Source organism: Zootermopsis nevadensis, unplaced genomic scaffold (assembly GCF_977971745.1).
Source record: "Zootermopsis nevadensis isolate Lab colony 2312 unplaced genomic scaffold, Znev_1.0 Znev_ptg000001l, whole genome shotgun sequence".
Classification (NCBI taxonomy): Eukaryota; Metazoa; Arthropoda; class Insecta; order Blattodea; family Termopsidae; genus Zootermopsis; species Zootermopsis nevadensis.
This window is the reverse complement of record NW_028259133.1, coordinates 7535855-7553115: the sequence shown is the minus strand read 5'-3', so window position 1 is coordinate 7553115 and position 17261 is coordinate 7535855. Positions and strand designations below refer to the sequence as shown.

Below are 17261 nucleotides of genomic sequence, written 5' to 3'. Positions count from 1 at the left end.
GCCCAAATATCTCCGTAGCACCCTGTTCTCAAACACCCTCAGTCTACGTTCCTCCCTTCCTCTCAGAGATCACACCCATACAAAACTACAGGCAACATTATAGTTTGTTATATCTTAATCTTTACGTTTTTAGACAGCAGACGGAAAGAGAAAATGTTCTTAACTGAATGGTGGCAAACATTGCTTGAATTCAAACTGCTCGTGAATAAAATTTTCATTTGTTACTGTCGCTCCCAAATATTTGGCACATTTTCAAAGGATCCGTTAGCTATCTTTATGTTAGGATTTTTCCCTGCAATGTGGTGATGAGACATTAACATTTACTTGGTCTTCTCTCTTTACTTCTAGACCAACCTCCTTACTATTATCAATTAGAGCTTCTGTGGTTTTTCTTTACAGTAATTATGGTATCTCCAAATAGATTTACATCATCAGGATAGACCAGAAGCTGATGTGTCCCATTTAACTTTAGTACCACCTGGTTTTCTTGGACCTTCCTAATTGAATATTCTGAAGCAAAGTTGAAAAGCAATGGTGATAAAGAATCTCTTTGTTTTAAGCCATTTTTAATAGGAAACGTGTCAGACAAATATTATCTAAATGGACTTTACTGCAGGTTCCGTTTAAACACATTTGAATAAGCCTAACTAGTTCCTTGGGTATACCAAACTCAATGAGAATATTGCACAAAACTTCCATCCGAACTGAATCATATGCTTTTTTGAAGTCTATGAATACCTGATGTACTGTTTCACGGTACTCTCATTTCTTCTCTATCATCTGACGAGTACAAAAAATCGGATCAGTAGTTAATATATTACGTCAAAACTCACACTGATGATCTCCAATAACTTTTCCAAGTGTGGTCTTAACATTGAGGGGCAGAATGTTGGATAAAATTCTGGTTCAATACAGTAATATGCCTCGATAATTACTAGTCAGTTTCTTGTAAAATGCTACAGCAATAGACTCCTTCCACTTCTGAGGCAATTCTTCCTCAATCCAAATAGAATGAAGGAGTTTATGGATCTCAGAACGTAATGTTTCATCTCATGCTTGAATCATTTCTGTCAAAATTTGATCACTACTTTTTCATCTCTGAATAGCAGATTCAACCTCAAAAGGACTAGGCTCACGTACTAATGGCTCAACTGTATTTATTTCCGTCTGCCTAACATCACTGACCATACATACATTCCGCAGCTGAGAGAAGTATTTTTTCGACCTATTCAAAATGTTGTGTGAATCTGCAAGCAGATCACCATTATCGTCTTTTATCAAGTTACTTATAGGTTTATAACCCTTCTTAAATTCATTTATACCTCTGTACAAGTCTCTAAAGTCCTTGTTCTTACTGCGAGTTGCAATCACATTAATTTTGTCATTCTGATATTCCCTCTTCTTGTTCCTGAAATGTCTACTAGTTTCACGTAATACATCGTTTAAATTATCCCCATTGTTTGGCTCGGATCCTGTAACCATTGTATTTTGACTTGTTTCGTTTAATACGATAGTTTTAAACATCCTTTATCAAACCATGGTGTATGCGGCTTCAGTTCGTAATAACCTAGGCTCACCTTGGCTGAAATCTGTATATTCTCTCTAATGGTTGATATCCGCATCAACATCTAAGTTATCCAGAGCTGCGAACCTGATTGGGATTTTAACTTCATACCTCGCGTAGTTTCTTGAGATTGAATCCCTCCATATCAGACTTTTGCGTTTCTCGTTTACTGACTGCCAGTCTCTCCCTAACTTTCGCAACCACCAAATAGTGATCGGTATCACAGTCTGCTCCCCTGAAAGATTGAGCATTAAGTACACTTCAATGCTGTCTCCTATCCACCAAAATGTGTTCAATCTGATTGCGTCTTTTCACCAGAAGATGTACAAGTGCATATCTCAATGCTGCGATATGGGAACACAGTACTCTTGACAATTATATTTTGGAAGTTGCAAAATCTGCTACTCTAACTCAATTATCATTACTGTTTTCGTGTAAATTCTCGTTCCCACTTGGCTTCAAAATATCCTCTCTACCTACTTTGATATTAAAATCTTTTAAAAATATTTTTATGTGGTATTTTCGAAATACGTACAGAAATTATTCTTTGTATCACCAGTTTTATCTTCCGTTGTGGCAAGCACATTCAGAACGGTAATATCGCACCAACTGCCTCTTAGTAATATATACGACATCGTGTCACTAACAAACTCTACCCTCGTTAATTGCTGTTATGATTCTCTTATGTACAAAAAATCCTGTCCCCCAATTCATGATACAAATAATTTTGTGAAGTCATGATTCTGGGAACAAATAAATCTTTATACTCTCCCCACCTCCAATGGAAGATTACACTGTGAACACAGACTGTTAAACTTTAAACTTCACTTCAAGAGAAAGGAAAGAAGACAGACAAATAAATAAGTACCATGCGAAATCCTTAAGCTTGTTACCTACCTTGAGAAAGACTCATTTTTCATATCAATGAGATAAGGTCTGACTGCCAAAAAATCCCTTTGTTCTTGTGTTGTAAAGTTTTTATGAACAACTTCTGAAATCAGTGCAGTATGCGAGATTTCAGGTTCTCATGGCAAGTACGGAGATGGCTGTCTTGTGGGTTATTGCTCAGCGTAGTCTGGTAGAAGTTTGCTGATGTTTTGGTGGTGTCTGTTGCCTCTGAAACGTCAGTAAACTTCTACTGCACATCAACCGAAGAGACAACCACCTTCAATGCAGTATGTTGTGGCAAAGTTCAAACAACTTTCTTTGATCACAATAAAATGAGCAGTGTTTATTGATAAATATAATACAGCGGAATGGGGGAAAATGCCTTACTTTTGGTTTTACACATCACATCCGGCACAATTTTAGGAACTTTTATCTGATATGAATGTGACGTGTACTGACAAATATTCTGAAGCTAAAACCCAGTGTACACTACCACAAAATAATTTATTTGTGACTCAGCATTCCTTTTTCAAAAGGTTGACATTTTAGGCATCTCTCCCCGAGCACTGGCGCAAGATGCCAACATGCAAAATGACATGAGTACTCCCTTATAAGTATTCCAACAGAATGTTTAAAAACTCAAAATTAATGGTGAACATGTATTTCCCTGTCATTTTATTGTCTTATGATCATCTAGCGTTAATTGCTAATCAGTACAGTTTTTTTTTCGTATGGTGGTTAGCAGGATTCACGACCCATCAGTACATGGGTTCGATCGGGACCGCGACATTTAACGCTCCTACTGTGACCCCCTTTTGCGAAACGATGAAAGTGGAGTAAATGTTGGGATGCCACGGAGAAACCCTGGAGGAAAACTTTGTGATGCCTGGACCACGGCCTTGCCCAACACAAGTTGTAAATCTGAGCACCGCTGGGAATCGAACCCGGGACCCCAGCATTACGAGCCCATTGTTCTAACTGTTAGACCACCGTGGCAGTATCAGTACAGTTATTACACGCGTCTGATGCAGCCTCTGTTTTCATATAATACACTGAATCCAATCTACCTGTAGCCCATTCTTATTGTAGTATTTGACTTTACATGCTACACAGTTATTATTTTTATTCTTCGTTGTTGCCGTAGTTCACGTGTTAGGTCCGCAGGATTTCTGTCCTAAAGCAGCAACTTCCTGTCGATGCATTTTTGCTTGGTTTAAATTTTCCTTATCTGTCAGCACTGCAGATGTTTTCTTACTCCGCTCTCATAGCAGATCCAACACAGGGACAGGGGCAAAGTCCTCAAAAGACGGTTCTGCTTGGGATTAGTTTCCCACCTTTAGTTGTGCTGAAAATCCACTTTTTAATTTCCTGAGGAAGAACCACGTTTTGCAGTTTGGTACTCTCTGTCTCATTATTCTCATCAGGTGATCCAGACAGAAGAGCATCAGATACCGAGAAAGCTTCCCCTGGTACCTTTTCTGTACTATATGGATATACGCCACAGGTTTCAAATCCAGAATGGGTATTAGATTGAGTCGCAGATTTCTGCCAAGCCTCCTTCAGCAATGGTGCACACTGTGGTCTTAACATTCTGCGACCTGTGTGAAATCGTGACGAAACGCGCATTTCTTTGAAGAAAATGTGTTCCAGGAGCTTAAAGGTATACCGATCAAATGGAAGAAGGTTGTGGGTGGAATGGGGAGGAAAACAAACCACGATTATGTCGTTTTTATGAGCTAGTTCCAACATATCCTGGTCATTGCAGTGCGATGTATGAACATCTAGAATTAGTACTACTTTCCCTGTTTGTTTTCTTGGAATAAAATGCTCTATTCAGCCACTGCATTAATATGGTAGAGTTTGCAAAACCAGACTTTACATTCATGAAAACTTTTGACCCTTTGGGAAGAGAATCTTCCCATTCTGACTTTTTGTTTTTCTCTTTAAGTATGCAGGCTGGAGATATAAAACAGCCTATGGCACTGCAGCACTGTCTCCCGCTTTTCACCAGAAGTCATTTGGTACACTGTCGGAGAGCTCTTCTCAGATATCAGTGTTAGGCCTAGGATTAACTTGAAAACCAGATTCATCCAGATTCATCATGACCATAGCTCTGTCAATAGATAGACATTGTAGATTATTTCTTAAATAATCCAGGATATTGTCTCAAAAATGAGTTCTAGACAATCCCATCGTGCCATAATTTTGTCTCTGTTGAAGCGGTGAAGAATTTTATTCCCTTCTGCAAACAGAAAGGTGAGCTTAATAAAGTCTCTCCAGTGGCCAAAATCCTGAAGCCTATAGTTTCTGTATGTTGGTCACCAAATGCTCTTCTTTTCTTTTCTCAGGCAACATATTAAAATAGCAGGCATTTAAAAATTATTTGTACAAAAGTCATATTGAAAATCTTATATTATTGCACTTACTGAAATATTACCGACTTTGAGAGCCCACGCCATGATTTTTCGCATCATTCTTCTGTGGTTGTCTTTTCAAAGTCCTGTGTGGGATGACATATTCTTGTGAGGCTTTTAAACGATTCGTGCCTCCCGTCCGTACGTGTTCCACGGCAAGTTGTAGGCTATCCTGACTCCGCTGACCTCTGTTAGAGGTCCTGGTATAGTTTCTAGGCATTTTCTGCATAAAAGTGAAAAATATCAACACTTAAACTAGTCGTCTTTCTGGAGGATTGGGGTGTGATGCCACTAGAGTCACATGACTTAATATGGCGTCACTAGAGCTGGGATCACCGACAATCCTTTGATACGTGCATTGTGTTAGAACATCCCAGTATTCACAGTTCTTTATGCATTAGTCAATATTACTACTTTAAAATAACTGTTCAATAGTTTCAAGGTGGTTATTTTAACACATCTTGGTTTTTCTTTTCATGCTTAAACTCAAAAAACCAACCTCACAGCTGCACCAAGGTTTTACCTCTACTAGAATTGAAGCCAGGGACTACCACACCGCCTTTTCTTGACATCTGTTACCATACTGCCAAACTAGAGGAAAAATTGGCAACTTCCCCCAATTCACTCTACATATTTTCCAATAAATAAACAAGTTATGTTGTAACACTTTGTGTAATTACATGTATAAAAACCATTTCATATCAAAGCACAGGAAGGGTAATATGAAATCAGAAAGGAAAGATAATTAATTAACTTTGAAATGTGCTTTGGCATTCATTCTTTCTTTTTCATATGTAATGCAGTGTCATTGATCAGACAATAAAACAAACGATTACAGTGGGCAATCATATATATTTATTGACCGATCTTCAGACACAGAAACAATCTTGTTTCCATCTGGATTGTATTTTACTCCCCAAACCTAAAAAAGAATGCAAGAAAAATATAATTTACTATTAGAACAAAATATAAACACGACACAGTAAATGCAGTGAAGGAAAAAACTGGTAACCAACAGCAGAAATATTTATTTTACTATGAACTAAATCCCATTAGAATAAATATTATGTTTGGACGACTGCTGAGCTCTGATCATCAAAGAACTGAGGTAAAAGAAAAATTGATAAGATTTTGTAGATAAGGATAGGATGATTTAATACCTGGAAAGTCAATTAAGAGCAGTCGACACTCTTAACTGCAGTGAATCAACAATGAATAACTCAGAAAATCCCTTATTACACAGACTGAAATGTTTCATGAAGCATCAAAAGGCAAATTATCCAATAATGCTGAAGATACTGGGGTGGGCCCAAATTTCAAACTCCATAAACTGCAGTTCTCTTCCTACTCTTCAAATTACACTACATTTCCATTCAAAACAATATAGCAAAAAGAATGCAATCAGTCACCTGGTCAGTATGTTCATTAAATGTGTGGATGCACTGTCGGCTGCTCAGTTCCCATACTCTCACGCTCTGGTCAGAACTGCTCGAAACAAAATGCTGATTGTCTGGAGAAAAGGCGACACTAAGGACCCAGGAAGCATGGCCGGACAGAGTGCCTGCAACATTTGCATGTTGCCTGAAACACATCAATATGTAATCAGAAAAATCAAACAGCATTCTTGTAAAATAATCAGACTGGAGACAAAACTATATTGTACCTGCATTCATTAATCTGCCAATGAATCACGGGCTACCCATGTAACATAAAAACAAATACAAACTAGATCACCACAACTTGCAGAAAAATAAAGGTCCCAGGAAAATACAATGTAGTCACAAACGTCTGCCGTGAGAGTAAAAGTTATTTCCTGTAGCTCGCTTGCACTCATCTTACTTTACTGCATGCAGCTCCTAGAATTGTCTCAAATGAAACAGAAGGATCCAGAAGTTGCTGGACAATTCTGCATGTGTGATGGGACCTACATATATGAGTTGCTTGCCACCTTGTGGAGTCAGTCAAGAGTTTATTAATGACCATGCTGTGTGGTGAGTAACATAGGAAAAGTGCGTAGTGTGACCAAGAGCGAAGAAGCAGTGACTAACCACAAGAAGAGAGCAAGTAATACCAATGTGGAAATTATGCAGAAGATTAAACAAGCAAAACTTTTTATGGATAAATGTTAATAACTGCAATCAAGAAACTAATTAAGTGTTAAATAATTATTTCAAGCAAAGAACCCAAGAAGTCAACTTATAGTCTTCATTAGTGTCTCTCATATGGCTCAGCATCCATTTTCTTAATGAACTCCAGTTTTTCAGTGCCTGACAGTACTGTATATTTTATGCTGGTTTTTGTAGCTGTGTTTAGCATAATATTCAATATTCACAGCATAATACAACAGTGTATAGCGTAAGACAGTAAAATTTCACGCAGTTTCATGAGGTTCGACACTCTTTCACTGACTGTAAGCTAGCATTCAAAGGCCACACTATGACCAACATCCAGTAGACAGAAGAAAGAAGTGGAACATGGCAACACAAGACACATCCACTTCCACGTATCTTCTACCTCTCACTAAGCACCTGCAAGACATTGATTTATGTGTACATCTGCTTAATTTGTGCACATGGAATAATCTGATTAAAGCTTATTAAGTGGGTAAAATATGCTTTAAATTTCAATTCTTAGGCAGGACATCTTTTTATGTGGGAAATATTTTAAAGAGAATATCAACACATTATTCTTATGGTGATATTCTTAAAACTCATTTCAACTTCTTAGGTTCAAAACCATCATAAAAGAGATCTTAAGCAGCAACCACTACACTTCAATTTATGGTCATTATGATTAATAGGAATAAGTGCAATACATACACATCATAGAGCTTCATATGCCCATCATCGGAAGCTGTCAGAAGCAGCTGTGAATCAGGAGAGAAGCATAGAGACCTGATGGGCATCGCATGACCTGAAAAGGAAAATGTTCTTAGTTTCAGATCCTGTGTATTGTACTACCAGCAGACACCTTTCTTTAGCCACAAAATTATGTCACTGGCTTAAAGAAGTAAAAAAAATTGTTACCTTCAAGCGTGTGGACCAGCTTTCCAGAAGAAACATCAAAGATGTTGATAATGCCATCAATTGCTCCACTAGCAATGTATTTTCCATCTGGGCTCTGAAAAATAATAGTAAAATATAACCATCTAGCCAATTAAATATGGTTCAAGATCCACACAGTGAGTCAGTACTAGAATGGCACAAGATGTTAATTTCTTCAAAACGTCTCTCACCCACGGTTCTGGAGTTCACAGGAACAGACGACGCAACTATAGCTCGCCGAGACCAGCTGCGGCCACCGAACAACGGGATCAATAGCTAAGTGCAAGTTTTACTCCTGTGAATAACAGCATCTAGTGCAGTGTCACTTCAAAAATCTTGTCAAATACCTTTTCATTTTTAATTCTGAATCTAGTTTAAACCATTTGACTAAATGTATTAATTTCCCTGATGCCAACGATGATGACCTCTTGAGGTTGAAACGCGTATGGCAATAGTGTCTATTATAGTGTTAATAGTTGTTGGTTTGTTTACTCTATATTCTTCAAAACAGTTTCACAATGACTGCAAAAACAACTTCAGGTATTCTGTACATCCTTTATTGGAGAAAAAATTGTATCTTTGTCATGAAAATAAAGAAAATGAAAATCAATCAGTGACAGGTCACCATGAGATATTACTATAATTTAGTTCATGTGGCAACAACGTTCTTCAGAAGGAAGGAATGAAAGGATGCTAATGTGAACCATATGTCTAAAACTCAGAATTTGGTTCTGAAGCATAATCTTACCACAGTAGCATTCATCTCTAAATAACATTTTAATAGAATAGAAATAAAATAGAATTAACATTTTGAAATTGCACTTTTATTCACAGAGCTGAATTTGAATATGCATAAAAACGAAACTCCAGGGAAAAAAATTCATAACACCTTTCTCAGAATTCTGAGAATGATACTATTGCAATCGGAAATCATTATCAAATGCGTGCAATATTCCACAGCCATATTACATGTCTGCTCCAGTCTCCCATAGTAGTTTCTGTAGCAGGCCTCTGCATTTCAAGTGCTTTAATAGTCTTTTCAGGTTATTAGCCACGTGAGCTAAGAATAAACTTCCAATGGTTTGGAGACTGTCTCCTTCATCAGGGGCAGATGTGATCAGTGATTCATCACACTTTTTACACATCCAGCTCGTGGATTTCAGTGTCCTTATCAGACAGCAGACTATTAAGGAACAGTAGGCAGTCAGGCACTTACACATCACACTCCAAGCTTCTTAACATTGATACGGGAACCCAGTTACCTCCATTCTTCAACAAAACAGGGCCATCAAGTTATGGTCAAGCAACACGAACTGTTTTATATCTTTCACTTGTTCCTGATAAATGACCAGTTTTACAAGGTTTAAAGGCCTCTACCTTTTAAAAAAGCTGTATCTTATTCTGTAAGAGAACTTTATGATATAGCATAGATTAAACACTGGAAAGAATATCTACTCACATATGCAATGCTGAGAGTAAATTTTCCTCTTGTATCAAGGGTTTGCTCTTGTTTAGCAGATTCAACTCCATACAGAGCAATTTTTCCAGAATGACTTCCTGAGATGATAAACTTATCATCAGGTGAGAAGGCAACTGTCCAAATGTCTACTGGTCCGACGTCAATGCTGCCAACCTTCTCCCCAGTTGCAAGATCCCACAGTCTTAAGCTTGAGTCCAATGAACTCGATGCACAAGCTGAAAACATTATTACACATCCATAGATTATATATCACATTTTAGTATATTGTGGCTTAAGCTAGACAGTGCTGGATAGTGGTATTTCATTGCGTGACAAATCACTCAAGCCTGAGCTAAGAATTGCATTAGCACAAATAATGGCACCAACTGTTCTCTCTGGTTATTTCAAAAAATTTAAAGTCTGTTTCACATCACAAATGGCAACTGGGTGCAAAATTAAGGAGGAACTATCTAGTGTAGGTCTTACATATGTAGAGAATGGTCAAATGGTGGGGGGGGGGGCACCAGTTTAATATGTGCATAGGTACCACATAAATCTGAAGGCTTGTCCTCGAATGGTTGGTCAAAAGCTGGTAGGTGAGAATGGGGAATTATATTACTCTTTCCAAAATTTGTGGCATTCAAACAAACCAGTCAAGTATAAGCATTTTTCATTCAGGGATGTTGGTAACAAAATAAGGTAATAGATGCATAAAAACTGTATGTTGGTATCTAGAAACAGGCACAATATTTTCAGCCTCTGGAGTACAGGCCTCACTGACACTTCAATAAGCTCACAATAAGGTTTTCAGATTTGTGCCACATGTAGTTGAATTCTGCTCACTGTGAGTAGCCAACAACACAAAGGTGATGATAGATAGCAAGAGTCAGTATGTTCAGGAGCCACATGACAGAAGCATCAAAAAGCACTTGATACTTACCATGCAAATACATTCAACAAAACAATTCCACTGAAAAACACTATAGGAATATGGAAACTGAAGGGCTGCAGAAAGAAAAATACAAAAGGACTGTGTTCCATGTGTGGCAAACCGGAAGAAGCTAAACATGTGATTTTAAGTTGTGGAGAAACTACAGGTTTGAGGATGCATTTAAAATGTAAAAAAAAATTTGTTAAATTACCACAAATTATATCATTCATGCGAAATATGGCACAGATGCTCACTCTTTCCAACTCGTAAAGAATCTAGCCTTCCAACACCAGGGATCAGAAAAGATGTTAACACCTAGATAATAATACTTTTACTCACTTGTACTGTCTGAATTAATGGCAACAGATACTACTCCCAGTGAATGACCCTCAAGTTTGTGTCTTAACTCCAGCTCATCATTCTTGAACGACCAGACTTTCACTAAATCATCTACAGCCCCTGTCACAATATAATCCAATGATTCTTCTGCAGCAGTTGAATCTCTGGAAGTACATTTGTTAAATGTTTCTTATGATTGTTTTTAAAATATTAAGGATCTAATTTTCAGGTTATAGGTAGCATGTTGATCTGATGACCACTGGCCTGCCCTTGTCAACTTATTCAATGCCACTCCACAACTACTCAGTTTCATTGTTTCTGTAAACTGCATATGCAGCAACAAGTACCAGAAAAACTGAATGACGACTTAGGAAGGAATGGTTTGTGTACATTTTAAGACACTATTCTAGCAATTGCCTGATAAACAGAAATGTTACAAAAATCTTCGGTCAGAATATCCTGTCTGAGCTGATATTCAGATGTTAGAGTTCTAAAGCATGAACAGAATTCAAAGCATTACACCTCCATGTTCAATAGAAACTCTTCTTATTCCCTTCTCTTGCTCTTAATGAGGTATATGACATACGAAATGTGATGTTAGTAGGCAACTCAAGACCTAATCTTGAACAGTTATGAATAAATGTTGTGGCCGAGCAGTAAGCACTCTTGCTTCATATGGGTGCAATCTTGGCCTTGAGACCAGCTACTCTGACTAATGTTTTTCATTATTTTCCTCAGTCCCTCCATGCATGTGCTGGGATAGTACAACATTTCCAGTTCATTATCATCCTCTCATTAGATGCTATAAAGTCTGAGATACTGAAAGTCTTGTTAAATAAACTATAAATACATGGAACATTTATGCTTTTTAGTTATTCACTTTTTTCCTCCTTAACTGAAATATTTCTGAAGCAAATGGGAGATGGCATCCCTTGAATTATTATTATTATTGTCTGAATAAAGTAAGTGATAGGTGAATATCCTAACATTTGTATTTAGTTACAATGGGTTAAGGAACACTCCCTGAGCAAATATGAAATGTATCTCAATATTATCATCTTGTATGCATTATCATCTGCTGTTTGTTATATAAAAAGACTAAAAATGTAATTTACACTAAAAATGCCTAGAAATACAACAGTTACAGAAAAATATTTTAAAAGCAAAATACAGCACTCATACATAATTACATTGTTAATAATTCCTTAGAAATTATAAGGTATTTTTATAAAAACTATAGCTAGAAATTACATTGCATTCAACATATGTTCATTACTAATACACAAAATAATTTATTACCTTTTACACAAATGCACTACGAATATTCAATATTTTTTTTTCCATTTATACCTGTAAGAATATTTATAAAAACAGAACTGTGTATAAAACTTACGGAAACATGATTACAATATGTTAATAATTTATTAAAAACTAACTAGATGGCTTACCGAACCCGAAGGTTCATCACCGAATTAACCAAAGCCCTCCACCGGACCCTGTCCTGGGCCAACAAAATCCAGTTTCCTTCAACTCCTATCTCCCATAGATCCCGCCTGAGATTATCCTCCCATCTACGTCTAGGTCTCCCCAGCGGTCTCTTCCCTTCAGGTTTCCCAACCAGTACCCGGTGCACACCTCTTGTCCCATCCATGCGCGCTACATGTCCCGCCCATCTCACTCTTCTCGACTTAATCACCCTCACAATACTGGGGGAGCAGTACAGATTTTTAAGCTCGTCATTGTGCAGTTTTCTCCACGCCCCATCGTCTTCCCTCTTAGGCCCAAATATCCTCCTCAACACCCGATTCTCAAACACCTGCAATCTGTGTTCCTCCCTCTGAGTGAGAGACCATGTTTCGCACCCATACAAAACAACAGGCAATATTATTGTTTTGTATACTTTAATTTTCAGGTTCTTAGAAATCAGACGGGAAGACAAAATATTTTGGACTGAGAAGTAGCAAGCATTTCCGGAATTTAGTCTCCTCCTAACTTCCTCACAAGTATCATTTTGATTTGTTATTGTTGTTCCCAAATATTTGAACTTTGTAACCCTTTCAAAGGATTTATTAGCTACCCTAAGATAATTTTGCCCGCCTGTCTTCTGATGACGAGATACTAACATGTACTTAGTTTTTTCTGAATTTACTTCCAGCCCCACTTGTCTACCAGCCTCTAGTAAAACTTCTGCGTTCCTCTTTATTGTATTTATATCGTCCCCCAATAAATTAACATCATCAGCATATGCCAATAGCTGATGTGTCCCGTTCAATTGCAAACCCTCCTGCCTACCTTGGACCTTCCTGATGGCGTATTCTAGCGCAAAGTTAAAGAGCAAGGGAGACAAAGCATCTCCTTGTTTTAGACCGTTCTTGATGAGGAATGTCTCAGATACATATTTACCTACTCGAATTTTGCTGCAGGTTTCATTTAAGCACATTTTTATTAGACCCACTAGCTTCTTTGGTACACTAAATTCAATAAGAATATTATATAGCACTTCTCTCTTCACAGAGTCATAGGCTTTTTTGAAATCTATAAATAACTGATGTACAGTCCCACCGAACTCCCATTTTTTCTCTAGTATCTGACGAATGCAAAAGATCTGATCAATCGTTGATCTGTTTCGTCTGAACCCACACTGATGATCCCCAATATTTATTAGCAATAATAATTGTTTAATAGTGTTGAAGATGTCAGTCAAAGAGAATTCATCAGTGCTACATTAAATTGTTTACTATAGTGGAAAAACATTTAATTCTGGAGTGGATCTCATATATTTGTATCCCAGCATCACTGACACCTCTTTCTGAATTGTAAGGTTAGCAACTGATCTGTGAAGATAATATAGATTCTGCACAGCAAAAAACCTTTCATATGTAAAATGGGGTATCAGATGTGTGCTAACAGGGCAACAAGTCAACAAATTGGTTCATAATTAAAAGTTGATCTTGCCTTTCTGTACGCGTGGAATATACTAACTAAACAGCATAAATTTGAATACGGAGTGATTTGCTATAGTATCCACTCACTTCTGCCAACTTGGGAATTTCTATTGCGAAATCAATACAGAATATCGGCAGATACCTTGATCCTTCACCATCGCCGTTTTCATCATCCTTCTTTTTCATCTTTCCCCATGCACAGCTCCAAATACTATCTTCGTGTGCACTGTCTTTCCTATACAGTAACGAATACTGGAAGAAAGGAATTTAAAATAGTAACATAACCTACAAAGTGTCATGTCTCTTTGTTCGCAGATAAAACTGTACAAGTTCAAAAATAATAGATATTAAAATTATAACTAAAACTTCTTTTGACTAAAACACAAATTACCATTTTAATAATACAGTCTAAGAATCCGAATATCCCAAACTAGAAAATGAACCAAATCAATTCAATATGTTGGTCACAATGCTTCCAACTTTAACACATGTTGCAACGACGATAACAGCTCATGCCAACCAACATACACAATTACCAAAATAGATCTTGGAAACCCAAGCAACACAGGCAAACTTACATGCGATGACGTCATGGACGTAACTCGTCACGCTCATCCGATAAATCAACATATGGAAATAATTACTATCGAAGTAACTAATTCCACAGACTACAATTCTTGTGAGACTGACAAGACATTTTCCGCCCTTTATTCAACCCGAAGTTGTTTACAATGCTCACACGAGCCAACCATTGGTCCCTCTTCTGAGGCAAATGAACCATGTTGACATCCTCCCACCCTGTTTTTAAACATTATTTTAATAATATCCTTCCATTTGAACCTAGGTCTTCCAAATGGTCTCTTACCTTTTGGTTTTACAACCCAAATTCGTAATGCAACGTGCTAAATGTCCTGCCAATCTCGAACTTCTTAATGTTATCATCTGAATAATATTTGTCAGTTCCTTCTTGAATTGTAATGTATACAGCATTCTTAGAATTTATTGTGTTCTCAATTTCTTAATGAATGCAATTTTGATTTCTTGACCTTGTTTCCAAATGTTAGGAAGATACATTTACTATTTCTCTTACTTTCTTTCTGCAACGTTAAATAGTGCTGCAGTTCTTCTATTGGTATTCCTGCGCTTGTCCAAGGAACGAATGTTATAAGCAGAAAATAGCAAAAACCAAAGAGGTAGGTTTGTAGGTATGTCAACGTATGCGTCATTTTCACCCAAACAACGCTAAATTTCAGCCCTTTCAGACTCATAATTTACATTATAGTGAAGTGTGGTATTGTGTTGCGTTGTTCATGGACGTCAAATTTATGAAGTTTGATGTTACTTTTATTGCAAAAGTTCAGTTAGGGATTTTTATCTCAAATATAAATTATTGGCTACACTACGACTTCTTGCTCACAGACAATAGAATTTACCGCCAATTGTGTTGAAAGACGTTTTTGTTCAACGCGGTTTAAAGTAAAATAAAATCTCACGAAGTGAAGTTGGTTTGTTGGTGCACATTTCAGTTTTATTTGTATTAAGTGAAATTGGTATGGATGTGCCAGAGGCACAAGTCGGTCAGCAACGTGTGAGAGATGAAGTCGGGGTGAGATGTCAGAAACTGTTCCAGGATTTCTTAGAAGAGTAAGTAATTTAAAGCGACTGCAGAATAGATTGAGCCTTTCACATCTGTGATAAACCATGTATTCCATCAAGGTCAACCATTTTTTTAGTTCATGTATGATATTTACTTCCTAATGTCACTCGTGGTTGGTGGTTGGTTATTTTGTAATACGTACGCCTTTGTAAATTACGATCTATATTATCGTTTACGTGTATGAATCAGAATTTATTTTAATTTATTTGCAGTATTTAGTAAGCCTAAATTGAAGAAAGTTCTTCTATAGAGTAAGAGTCAGACAAAAGAATCTTTCAGTATTGGCCCAAATACTTCTATATCATGATTTCAACTTTTAGTTTTAAATGCTTGTTCGATTGAAGGAGCTCAGTCAGTATAGTGACTGATTATGGGCTGGATAATCAAGGTTTGGTCTCAAAGGGGCAGAGGATTTTCATTTAGCCTCTGCTTCCAGAACAGATCTGGGTATCAGCAGTCAGTTCCCAGGGGTTAAGTGTGGCTGGGGCATGATGCTGACCACTCACTCCTTCTCTCCTACATGGTGATTAGTGGGGTAGCTTTGCTTTTATTTATTCAGTTGTTTATGTGTGTGTAAGTGTTTATTTTATGCTGTGTTGCCTACCCTCCAACATCTATCACCTGACAATTCCTAGTGTTGAGACTGGCAGAAGAAATGGTTTATTCACCATTCAGCCACCTGATGCGGCTTGTTGCCCGAGAGGCTTTTATCAACTTCAGTTGATGCAAAGGCTTCACTTTATTCATTCATTATATTGTTTCCAGTATAAATTAATATTGCTACGAATGTTTAAATAACATTTTGTTGGATCGTAAACAAATAATAGTTATTGTATACTATCTTCAGACACTCAGCTTTTCAGTCAGTCATCAGTGTATTTTAATTGGAACATCTCCACAGGTATGCTACTCTTAGCATGCATTCACATTCCAGTTAATACTGTGAAGAATGTTAGTTTTATGGTCTGATGTGCTATGTGCCTATTTGAATAGGATAATATGGCACAAATATGGTACCAGTCACTGGCACATGGAAAGAAATTGCCAGTCCACCACGCCAGGTTGTTTGAGAAGCACTGATTTAGATATACACATCTATGCCTATGTGGTGGTGTTTCTATTATAATAGAGGCGTGTGGCAGAAATCCCTGGTAAGTGTTGGCCACACTGTAGGTACAAATCTTTCTTTGATGCTCACTATGCACACTGAAACTTGTAGTTTATTATATTTACTTCTTATCTGAACCCACTGTCAACCTGATAAAAGCAGCCAGTAGTATGTTCCATGAGACAGTACCTGGGTAAATGTACAAGTGTTGTGAGTAATGAACTATTCTTTTTTTTAAAGGTACAAGGAGGATGGCAAAATCAAGTATTTATATGGTGCCCAAGAGCTGCGGAATCCAGAGAGAAGTACACTCGAAGTTTGTTTTGAAGATATTGAAAAATATAACCAAAATCTTGCAGCCACAATAGTAGAGGAATATTACAGGTTATATCTATATTTATTTTCTTTTTCTCAGTCTGTCCAGGCAGAATGATCATGATTGTTTCTTCCATCTCTACTGACTCATCATTTATGTCACCATTCTGTTGATCTATGAATTCTACATTACCAGTGTTTATTTGTTGGCGAAGTACTCTCTATGAATTAAGTGCTTATTTTATTAGTGGAAAGTATTGGCAAAGTTTTAAGTATGTTGGAATTGGCAGAACTGTTAATCCAGATGTAAATTGGACCATTGTGGATCAAAGTTATTACATTTAAACTCATTGTGCTAGGTTTCATACAACTGTTCTCTTATTTAAAATGAAGTTATTTTAAAAACAGTGAAATTTCACTAATGGCTTAGATGTCAAAAGACATGGACTTTGTCATTGAATGTGCCTTTTTCCCACCATAATTCACTGTATTGCTTAGCAAGGAAAATGACAACTTACTGGTTAGTTTACTTCTCAGTGGGGTTTTGGGAATAATTTTCCTCCTCAGCTTATCCAGCCTTTACCTTGCTACTAGAGG

General features: G+C 37.2%; 2 protein-coding genes across 6 annotated transcripts in view; one reads left to right on the top strand and one right to left on the bottom strand.

Moving 5' to 3' along the window:
* Positions 1-4165: 4165 nt before the first annotated feature.
* On the bottom strand, positions 4166-14778 carry LOC110830613 (uncharacterized). 4 transcript variants are annotated; one of them, XM_087342427.1, is made up of 9 exons: positions 13976-14127; positions 13727-13836; positions 10640-10803; positions 9370-9605; positions 7893-7986; positions 7686-7779; positions 6276-6447; positions 4879-5089; positions 4166-4694 (listed from the first exon to the last, which is right to left on the bottom strand). In XM_087342427.1, exons 1-8 carry the CDS (start codon positions 13976-13978, stop codon positions 4886-4888), a joined length of 1077 nt encoding a protein of 358 aa, XP_087198553.1. In that variant the 5' UTR covers positions 13979-14127; the 3' UTR covers positions 4166-4694; positions 4879-4885. The 4 variants fall into 4 exon arrangements, with proteins under 4 accessions (XP_087198553.1, XP_087198556.1, XP_087198549.1 ...); XM_087342430.1 differs by lacking the exon at positions 13976-14127 and adding an exon at positions 14675-14778 and having other exon boundaries at positions 4166-5089; XM_087342423.1 differs by having other exon boundaries at positions 4166-5089.
* Positions 14779-14783: 5 nt separating this feature from the next.
* The window catches only part of Mcm6 (minichromosome maintenance 6), a 35851-nt gene continuing 33373 nt past the window's right edge, over positions 14784-17261 (top strand). For both annotated transcript variants that reach the window (XM_022065712.1, XM_022065711.1), the window contains exons 1-2: positions 14784-15228; positions 16590-16733. In XM_022065712.1, coding sequence (XP_021921404.1) covers positions 15137-15228; positions 16590-16733 — 236 coding nt within the window. In that variant the 5' untranslated portion in view covers positions 14784-15136. The remainder of the gene's footprint in view (positions 15229-16589; positions 16734-17261) is intronic.